Raw genomic sequence first — 11,450 nt, 5'->3', positions numbered from 1 at the left:
GCGTTCATTCTCCACCCATAGTTGGCCTTTAGCTGACTGTCTCTCTAGGCCTTTGCAGATAGCAACCATATCACAGTAGATCTGGAGTCACATTTGGGAAGATGGCATATTTCCTTTGCTAAACGATGTTTATGAAGTGTGTTTTTTTTACAATAATTGACAGTGGTTTTATGGCCACAATTAAGCTAGCTTTTAGTTTCAGATTTTATTGAATTCAAATGTCACCATCTTCCATGATGGGATTCAAACCCATGTTCCTGTAACATTAGCTTGGGACTCTAGATTACTCATCATGTGATGTTATCACAATAGCACCACTTCCCCTATAGAAGTGAGCAAACATATTTGACTAACGAGCTCAGTACTGTAATGCAGGTAGCTTTCTTACACCTCCAATGTATTCTCAATTTCAAGTGTATTCTCACACATTGTTGGGTGCACTACATATTTCATAAATACACAAAGTGAATTTACCCTCAGAAACAATGCAACAAATCACAGGTTAAAAATAAAGCCACTAGCATGACACTTGTTTGAGGATCTTTCTCAGAAATGTGTTGGTGCTGGGTGGAATGCCCTGGTTCTGAATGTGGACTAACAAACGTTCCAAACCTTTCCATCCAAATGGTAAGTGTAGTTTTTAAAACTTCTCTTAAAATGGAGGCACAGGTAGGGAAACAGAATTGCTGACCTGAGCTGCTGTGCCCTCCTTCCCCATCCTAGAATTTACAACAGGAAGACATTTGGATCAATTTGGTCCTTTTTACCCAGAAAGCTTCCTTTGTGTGGACAAAAAGATCACCAGCCGTGTTTGAATGAGTTCCGAGGCTCAAACTGGAACATGCATTCCACCTCCAGACTCCAGCACATGCTTGGTGTGTGATACTCGCTGCAAGAGTAAACAAACTTATAGTCAACTGTATTTTCCCTGACTTCAAAAGACAGTTCCTTCTGGGAAAATTTATATTATTATGATGCTAACATAAAATTCTCTTCTGTTTATCAAGCTAGATTATGACAGTAAACCAAATGAACAGGGTGGATGGCACAAACTAGGACGGAAAATGTTCGAAAGCTAAGACCCCTATCCCACATAGACACAATAAATAGCTACAATAAATAACAATATATAATAATTAATAACAATAATACAACATCCAAATAGCCACTATATTTTGTCTGCAATGTGGGGTCTAGAACTTTTCACCATGCTCTCGTATGGTTTATTCCAATTTCATGTAACGTCTTTCCCAATTTAATGCCATTAGAAAGAAGAACACATGGGATTTAATACGTTAATGATGACTATGTACCTGATGAAGGTACTCTGACTTCAGCTGTATACAGTGTCAAAAAATGTGGCACTGGAAAAGCACATACAGCATCCAAGGAGCAGGAGAATCACCATTTTGGGCATAAGCCCTTCATCAGGAACTTGGAGGGGGAAAGGGGGCTGAGAGATAGAAAGCAGGGTGAGGGGTGAAATAGCTGGAAAGGTGATAGGTAAATGTAGGTGGGGTTTGATTGTGATGGGGAGGATTAAACAAATAAGTGGGAAGAAAGATGGACAGGTAGGATAGGTTAAGAGGGCATTGCCAAATTAGAGGGTTGGATCTGAGATAAGGTGAGGGGAGGAGACATGAGGAATCATGGTGAAATCAACTTTGACGCTGTGTGGTTGGAGGGTCACAAGGTGAAAGATGAGGAGTTCTTCCTCCAGGCATCAGGTGGTTTGGGTTTGGCAATGGAGGAAGCCCAGGACTTGTACATGGGAAGGGGAGTTGAAGTGGTCAGCCAACAGGGCAGTGGGGTTGTTTGTGTGCCAGAGATGTTCCCTGAAACATTCCATGGGTTAATGTCCTGTCTCCTCGATATGGAGGAGATCACATCAAGAACAATGGACACAGTAGATGAGGTGTTTGGATGTGCTGGAATATCTCTGCCAGATGTGAAAAGATCCTTTGGGGCCTTAGATGCAGGTGAGAGGCGGGGTGTGGGCACAGGTTTTTGGTGCCAGGAGTGGAGGGTGGGTTGGTGGGGACATGGACCTAAAGAGGGAGTCACAAAGGGAATGGTCTCTGCGGAATGCTGATAGGGGTGGGGAGGGAAATATATCTCTGGTAGTGAGGTCTGATTGTAGATGGAGCAAATGGCAGAGGATAATGCACTGTATTCGGAGTGGTCTTGATGTGGTCTCTTCTACATTGAGGAGACAGAATGCCAACTTGTGGAACACCACCCTGAGGTTGACCACTTCAACTCCCCATCCCACTCTGCCAAGGACATGCAAGTCCTGGATCTCCTCTATCGCCAAATCCAAGAGACTCACGCCTGGAGGAAGAACCCCTCACTTTCCACATTGGGACCCTCCAACCACATGGAATTAATGTTGATTTCACCATTGCCTCATCCCCTCTCCCCCCCCCCCACCTCATTCCAGATCCAACCCTCCAACTTGGCATCGCCCTCATGAATTTTCCTACCTGTCCATCTTCCTTCCCACCTATCAGCTCCACCTTCCTCTCTGACCTATCACCATCACCTACCTCCCACCTTCCTAATTACCTTCCCCACAGCCCGATCCCCACTTTCTTATATATCTCTCAGTCCCCTTCCACCCACATTCATGATGAAAGGTTTATGCCTGAAATCTCGATCCTCCTGCTCCTCGGATGCTGCCTGACCTGCTGTGCTTTTCCAGAGCCACACTTTTTGACTCTGATCTCCAGCATCTGCAGTCCTCACTTTCTCCTATCAGCTGTACACGGAGCACAATGAGAGAGTCTCAAGAGAAACCTGTCATGGAGCTGGAGGAAGAAAGCAGAGAGATTTATTTGGTAACGTGCAAAGATATACAGGTACAAATAAAGATAGTTATATTACAGAGAGTGAGAGAGAGCCTCATTCTAACATAAGAATGAACCAGGGATGTGAGGAACTAAGAGTAGGGGCAGCCCAATAAAACCAGAGCATAATCAAAGAATGCAAGTGATACATCCAATACCAAGAGAAACAAAAGAGAGGAAAGGTTACTCGTAAAGCAATAATAAATAATACTCTCTTAAAGCAGGAAGAACATAAGACCATTAGGAATAGCTGCAGGAATGGACCATATTAACCTTGGGTCTTTTCTAACATTCTGTAAGTTAATGATGGAATATCTATATTAATTCCATTCTTCTGTCCTATGTCATAGCTCTTGATTTCCATATTGCTTAAAAATCTATAGATATAAGTCTTAAATATAATCAGCAACTAAACATGCACACATCTCAGGCAGAGAGCGTTCCAAAGATTCATGAGCCTCTGACTGAACGGATTTCTCCTCATTTTAGTTTTAAATGGTAGACCACTTATCCTGAGGCAGCACTTTAAGACTTGCATGTATTTTAACATAATCACCTCTAATTCTTCTGAATTCCAGAGAACCCAAGTCCATTCTACTCAATTATTTCTTAATCTTCAATCCTCCAACCCAGAATCAAACAGCTAAACCTTCAGTGCTCTTCCACTTTAGCAATTATATCCTTGCTTAGGTAAAGAGACCAACCTTGTACTCCAGCGATGGTGCCACCAAAGTCCTTTTTGATTGCAGCAAGATTTCTTTACTCTTATACTTTAATCACTGCGCAATAAATGCTAAAATGCCATTTAGCTTCCCAAGTGCTTGCTTTTTCTCACAGATTGTTCTGAATCTCAACATATACTAAATCTCTCAATTTTAAAAAAAATACTCTGTTTTTCTATTCTTCCTAACGAGTTGGCTAATTTCACACTTGCTCACGTCACATTCCATATTTCAATTTCCCCAGCCACCTCATAGACATCTAGTCATTGACATAGCTTGGGTTCTTGAAACACTCCTGGAGTACTGAAAATGATCTGTTTATTCCTGTTGTCAGATCCAACATGCTTTGTTTAATGTTTTATCTAACCTTCACTTACATTCTGACTTTATGTGATTTATTTATCTGTAATCCAGACCACATCATTCTTCTACACCATTTATACTCTTATTTGCCAAAGTGTATATGACCTCCTTATTCTTCCTACTGAAATGGATGATGGTACTATCTGCAAAATAAAAAAGATTTGGAGATTTCCTTGACCTTTATAGCCAATTATGAACCTCTTCCCATAATGATAAGTAAGGGAGAAGTTAATGAAGTTGATGCTATGTTCATAAACTTTGAAACAGCATTTGACAAGGTATCACTTAATGGTCGTTATCAAACCTCTCAGATTAAAGTGATATGAATACAAAAATGGTCAAGAAGCAGAAAGGAAAGAGTAATGGTGAACATTAGTTATTTTGCAGACTGAAGGATTGATATTCAGAACACTGTTCACTTTAATACCTCCTAATATCCTGACTTTAATATACACAGTGAAATTTCAAACATGGTAGATGAGACAATACTCATATATAGTGACGATTCAGGAGGACATAGATTATCAAAATAGACGCACAAATGGCAGGTGACATTCAACACAAAATGAGAAATGATACATTTTGGTAGGAAGAACAAGGAAAAAAATATGAACTGACTGAATGGTTAAATTTAGAATGGAGAGCAGGAACCTGGGATGTGTTCACAAAATCTTTGAAGGCAAACCAATAAATTAAACAAACTGTGAAACAAAATCTTATGGACTATTGACCTACAAAAACAATGAGTGTATATTACAATTTTATAAATCACTTGTCCAACCTTAGCTAAAATACTTTATTTAAACCTGAGTGCCATACATGAACATATTTATTAGGATCTGGAATAGGCAACTTAGCCCCTCAAACCTGCTCTGCCATGGCTGATCTGATTACTTCACATGCCCACCTACATTTGATTGACTATTCCTAACTTGTTCATTTGGAATCTATCGACCTTTGTCTTAAAAATACTCAAGGACTCTCTTTCTACTGCCTTTTTAGCAAGACAGCTCCAAAGACTCTCAATCATCTGAGGGAAAATATTTCCCCTTATCGTTATCTTAAATGAATGACACCTTATATTAGGTACTTGGTTCTAAATTCTCTCAGAATAGGAAACATCCTTTCAGCATGTCCGTTCTTCCCTCATAACAAGACAATACACCCATTCCAGGTATCAGACAGGAAAATTGGAAATTTTTCATTTCTCCTCTTCATTTCTCCTTCATAATTTACTTTCCTACATCTTTGTGGCATCAGAAAATTTACCACACATGCCTTTGGTCCCTTCGTCCAAGTAATATAGAAAAATTATAAAACATTGAGTCCCTAGCATTCAACCCCGTGGCAAACCACTTACTTTATTTTGCTAACTGGAAAATATTTCATGTTCACATATGCTTTGCTTCCTGTGAGCTAGCCAATCTTCATTCAGGCCAATAAGTTCTCCTGTATAACAGGAGCTTTTATTTTCCTCGGAGATTTTTGATGTGGCACTTTACCAATGCCGTCTTGAAATCTACATGCAGTATATCCACTTGTTCCCCTTTATCAACAGCACATGTTACAATCTCAAACAACACCAGCCAATTTGTTTACCTTTCATATAACCATATTGATCCAATCTAATTCCTTGGCTTTTTCTCAGTGTACTGCTAGAACTTCTTTAATAATAACTTCAAACATTTTCCCATTGAAAGATGTGAAGCTAACCAGCTGACAGTTTCTTGTTTTCTGTCTCCTTTAATTTTTTTCCAAAAAATTAGTTATTTAGCATTTTATGAAATATATCATTGTCTTAAAGTGGGTGCAGAAGAAAACCACTAGAATTGAAGCAGGAATGAGGGATTACAATTACTTAGAATAATTGGATGGCCTGTCATTATTCTACTCAGAGCAGAGTAAGTTAAGAGGAGATTTGATTGCACTGTCCAAAATCACACATGGCAGAAGAAATGAGAAGTTTCCAGTGTTAGATATGTTGGTAACCAGAGAGTGCCAAAAATGTTTGCTAAAAGAATCATCTGTGACATGAAAACACAGTAATTTACACAGCAAGTTATTCTGATCTGAACTGCACTGCCTGGTAATGTGTTGGGAACAATGTCAATGATAATCTTTAAATTGACGAAATAAGTGAAGGTGAAACATAAAACAAGCTATGGGAAATGCGTAAGGGGTGGCATGGTGGCTCAGTGGTTCGCACTGCTGCTTCACAGCGCCAGGGACCCGGGTTTGATTCCAGCCTCGGGCAACTGTTGTGTGGTGTTTGTACATTCTTCACTGTCTGAATGGGTTTCCTTCGGGTGCTCCAATTTCCTCTCACAATCCAAAGATGTGCAGGTTAGGTGAATGTGGCAGGGTAAATTGCCAGTTGTGCTCATGGATGTGTAGATTAGGTGGATTAGTCAGGGGTAAATATAGAGTAATGGGGAATGAGCTTGGGTGGGATACTATTTGGAGGGTCAGTGTGGACTTGCTGGGCCGAAGGGCCTGTTTCCACACTGTAGGGATTCTAAAAAAAATTATAATTTTATAACTCCCATGGTGTCAAGATGATGAAGCTAATGACTTTACCCTGTGCAATACTGTTCTAGAATTTGATTGCCTATCCTCCAGATTTCCATTCTGAACACACTTTAAGTACATAAATAAACAATTTTGTTACACTAGGATATCAAATAAGCTGCTTTTCTAACCAAAATCTTAATCCATATTTAATTGAAGCTTGTAATGAAACAAATCCCCGCCATTATTTTGAATATATAATTACTGGCTCTTTCTTCACAACCAGTTTCTTTATTTGCATTAGTTGTTACTATTATAATTTGCTGTTGACTGACAAAATATCTTAGGAAGCAACAAGGGATTATCTTGTTGTAATTTTGATGATATCTGATGGTGGTAGAATTATATTTTGTTTTACATTTGAAAATAGCACATGTTTCTTCTCTTGAAGCCATTAACTGCAAAAGATCCTTATCGGATGGCATATAAGAACCATGTGTATGAACTGATTAAAAAGGGAACCACAACTAAAGATGAACAGAAACCTGAAGTGTCTGACCGAAAGGTAAACAGTAGTTCTGATGAATGGAGGAGACTGTAATAAAAATTTGAAGGTGTATGTAAAATATGTGGTCCAGTCAGCAATTCACAAAGCACAATATTTGCATATTTATGATAGAATTCACTACTAACTTGAGATCTTAATCAAAAACATTGCAGAAAAAGCTTCAAAATATTCTGGTTACTAAATGGTCAAAAAATAGGTACAAGGATCTGATTGTGTAAATAATCCACATCCGTTGCTTCTAATGCAGTCAGCAGGCACACATCTGGCTGTCAGTTAATTTGCAGATTCAGACCAGATAGTCATGATGGGCAATGCCAAGAGTTACCCCAACAACCTAGATGCAGCATTCCAAAACATTTGTGGACCTCACATAAATTGTCATGGTCAGTGAATGTATATTCAAATGCCATACCCTATTCTACAATTAAAATAAAACTGGGAGAGGCACTGGTATTGGCCTATGCATGGGAAATGGAAGTGCAGGATTCATTCTGAAATGTCATCTTCACTCACATCTGGGGACTTCTGCTAGAATTTAAAGAACTGTCCAATGGACAAGCCAAGCAACACCTGATGTAGTCAAACTCACTCAAACTCAATGCCCTACATGCAGCGACAACCATCAGCACTTGGTGACCTGCCACACGATGAGTTTTCATAGCAATATACAATCAGAAGTAAGTTGATGTTCCGATTCCAGTGACCCTTCTTCAGAACTGATAATAGCTAGGAAAATATATGATGTCAGGAGGTGTGTGGGGTAGTGAAGGACTGAGTGGGTAGGTAGAGATGGATCCCAGAGAGAAAGAATGATAGTTAGTCAAAGAATTGAATGATCTTCAGCCAGGAAAGGAGAAAAGTGTCAGCACTGCTTCCTCACAGCGCCAGAGACCTGGGTTCAATTCCCGCCTCAGGCGACTGACTGTGTGGAGTTTGCACATTCTCCCCGTGTCTGCGTGGGTTTCCTCCAGGTGCTTCGGTTTCCTCCCACAGTCCAAAGATGTGCAGGTCAGGTGAATTGGCCATCCTAAATTGCCTGTAGTGTTAGGTGAAGGGGTAAGTGTAGGGGTATGGGTGGGTTGCACTTCAGCGGGTCGGTGTGGACTTGTTGAGCCGAAGGGCCTGTTTCCACACTGTAAGTAATCTAAAAAGCTGTAAATGGGGACCCTAACCGGGGAAAATGAGTTGGCTGTGCTGAAAGAAGTCCACATCATAACAGGGCCTATGGGTGGTGAATGGGTGTAGCAAAAGGCATTCAGGTTCTAAAAATTGTTGAAATTAATATTGAGACCTAAAGACTGCAGGGTCTCCAGCTTTGCTGAGCTGGATCATGGCAGCAAGCCAGTGGGAGATATGTTGGCCAGAAAACATTGTGCTGCGCTGACATGCCAGACAACTGGAAACTCAGGGTTATTTTTGCAGAGAGAACATAGTTGTGCAAAGTAATCGTCAAGTCTGTGTTTTATCTCCTCTACATTGAGTAGAGTACAGTGGTCTAGATTGACAGAAGTGCAGGTAAAAATTACTGCTTCACTTACAAGGTGTGTCTGGAGCTAAGGATAGTGAGGAGGGAAGAAGGGCAGCACGGTGACTCAGTGGTTAGCACTACTGCCTCACAGCGCCAGGGACCTGGGTTCAATTCCTACCTCAGGCAACTGTCTGTGTGGAGTTTGCACATTCTCCTCATGTCTACGTGGATTTCCTCTGGGTGCTCCGGTTTCCTCCCACAGTCCAAAGATGTGCAGATCAGGTGAATTGGCCAGGCTAAATTGCCCGTAGTGATAGGTGCATTAGTGTGGGGCAAATGTAGTGGAATGGGTCTGGGTGGGTTGCTCTTCGGAGGGTTGGTGTGGACTTGTTGGGCCGAAATGCCTGTTTCCACGCTGTAGGGAATCTAATCTAAGAAAATCTAATCTAAACGGGCATGTGTTGCACGTTCTGTGATAGCATGGAAAGGTCCTGTGATTAAAGGCGTAATTCAATTAAAGGTGTATTCCAATCTTGAGTCAGACTGGTTCTATTTCCAAAGTAGGTATTTGTAAAATGTCATTTGGATTATAAAAAAAAATTGCCTACAGATTGTGTACTTTTTGAACGAAATAAAATGTATCTGCAAATACAATTCTGCAAATGCAAATTCACCCCATGGACTTATGTGTGTGCGTGCATGTGAGAGAGTGGGAGTGTGAAAGAATGTGCGTGTGTGTGTGTGTACGTGCATGCACATTTGTTTGATAGAATGTGCACGTGAGTGTGATGTAATATATGCATGTGTGCATGGATGTGAGTGTGGGTGGTGTATGTGTGTGTGCCTTAGTGTGTGTGAATGAGAAAGGATCTGCATGAGTGTGTGTGTAAGTGTTTATGTGGGCTTGTTGTGTGAGTGTGTGTGAGAGTGTATAGTGTGGTGGGGTCACCTGAAGTGTGACATGAACCCAAGCTCTCAGTTGAGGCCATCCTCATGGGTATCGAACTTGGCTAACAGCCTCTGCTCAGCCACTCTATGTTGTTGCATATCCCGAAGTCCAGCTTAGAGGATGGTCACCCAAAGATCTGAAGCAGAATGTCTTTGACTGCTGAAGTGTTCGCTGACTCTGAGGGAACATCCCTGTCTTGTGATTGTTGCATGGTGTCCATTCATCCATTGTCGTAGCGTCTGCTTGGTCTTGCATCGGGGCATCCTTCCCTGCAATGTATCAGATAGAAAACATTTGTCGAGTCACATGAGTACCTGCCGTGTACATAGTGGGTGGTGTTCCCACGTGTAATGGTGGTATCCATGTTGGCACTCTGGCTCGTCTTGCAGTGGTTGCCATGACAGCGTTGTGTGGTGCTGTGGTCAATGTTGTCCTGAAGGCTGGGCAGTTTGCTGCGAACAATGGTCTGTTTAAGGTATGGTGATTGTTTAAAGGTGAGAAATGGAGGCATAGGCGAGGTGTTTATGCTCATTGATAATGTGTTGTGGGCTGCGACAAAATGGCATAGTTTCTCTGCTCCCGGAAATTACTGGACAATGAAGGGTACCCTATCAGTTGCATCCTGGGTCTGTCTCCTGAGGAGGTCATTACGGTTTCTCACTGTGGCACATTAGAACTGGCGATCGATGAGTTGAGCATCATACCCTGTTTTTATGAGAGTGTCCTTCATGACCTTCAAGTGTCTGTCATGTTCCTCCTCATCTGAACAGATCTCGTATATGTGTAGAGCTTGTCCGTGGGGGATGGCTGTTTTAATATGTTTAGGGAGGACACAGCTTAAAATACAGGGTAGACCATTTAGGACAGAGATGAGGAGAAACTTCTTCACCCAGAGAGTGGTGGCTGTGTGGAATGCTCTGCCCCAGAGGGCAGTGGAGGCCCAGTCTCTGGATTCATTTAAGATTTTTAGATTAGATTAGATTAGATTTTTAGATTAGATTAGATTTTAGCTTTTATAGATTAGAATAGATTAGATTTTAGATTAGATTAGATTAGATTAGATTAGTTTTTTTTAGATTACATTACGTTGTGGAAACAGGCCCTTCGGCCCAACAAGTCCACACTGACCCGCCGAAGCGCAACCCACCCATACCCCTACATTTACCCCTTACCTAACACTATGGGCAATTTAGCATGGCCAGTTCACCTGACCTGCACATCTTTGGACTGTGGGAGGAAACCGGAGCACCCGGAGGAAACCCACGCAGACACGGGGAGAATGTGCAAACTCCACACAGTCAGTCGCCTGAAGCGGGAATTGAACCCGGGTCTCTGGCGCTGTGAGTTGGATAGAGTTCTCAAGGATAGTGGAATCAAGGGTTATGGAGATAAGGAGGAAGAGGATACTGATTAGGAATGATCAGCCATGATCATATTGAATGGTGGTGCAGGCTCGAAGGGCAGAATAGCCTACTCCTGCACCTATTGTCTATTGTCTATTGAAACTGGAGAAGTGTAGCATTGTGAGGTTGTCTGTGGGTTTGTGGTCATGGTAATCAATGCAAGATATGTTAGAATGTCGACATGGATTGTATCATTACATGTGGGGACACCACCCACCATGTACGCGGCAGGCACACGTGTGACTCAGCCAACATTGTCTATCTGATGTACAGCAGGCAATGATGCCCCAAGGCAAAGTACAATGGCAAGACCAAGTAGATGCTACAACAACTGATGAATGAACACAGTGCAACAATCACCAGGCAGGAGTGTTCCTCCCAATTAAGGAACACTTCAGCGGTCAGGTACATTTGGCTCGGATCTTCGTCTGATCATCCTCCAAGGCAGATTTTGGGATGTGCAATGATGCAGAGTAGCCGAGCAGAGGCTGGTAGCCAAGTTTGGTTCTCATAGGGATGGCCTCAACTGGGATCTTACGTTCATATCATACTGCAGGTGACTCCAGCACACTATAAACTCTCACACATACTCCTACATACTTACAGACTCATGTAGACCCTCT

At 41.7% G+C, this 11,450-nt stretch overlaps 1 protein-coding gene across 1 annotated transcript in view; it reads left to right on the top strand.

Annotated features, from left to right (window-relative positions):
- Positions 1 to 2,774: 2,774 nt before the first annotated feature.
- The window catches only part of LOC140478433 (rho guanine nucleotide exchange factor 4-like), a 92,020-nt gene continuing 83,344 nt past the window's right edge, over positions 2,775 to 11,450 (top strand). The window contains exons 1-2 of the mRNA XM_072571698.1: positions 2,775 to 2,858; positions 6,891 to 7,004. Coding sequence (XP_072427799.1) covers positions 2,775 to 2,858; positions 6,891 to 7,004 — 198 coding nt within the window. The remainder of the gene's footprint in view (positions 2,859 to 6,890; positions 7,005 to 11,450) is intronic.

The sequence above is a fragment of the Chiloscyllium punctatum genome, chromosome 6 (genome assembly GCF_047496795.1).
Source record: "Chiloscyllium punctatum isolate Juve2018m chromosome 6, sChiPun1.3, whole genome shotgun sequence".
NCBI classification, from domain to species: domain Eukaryota; kingdom Metazoa; phylum Chordata; class Chondrichthyes; order Orectolobiformes; family Hemiscylliidae; genus Chiloscyllium; species Chiloscyllium punctatum.
This window is presented reverse-complemented; position numbering and strand designations above follow the sequence as displayed.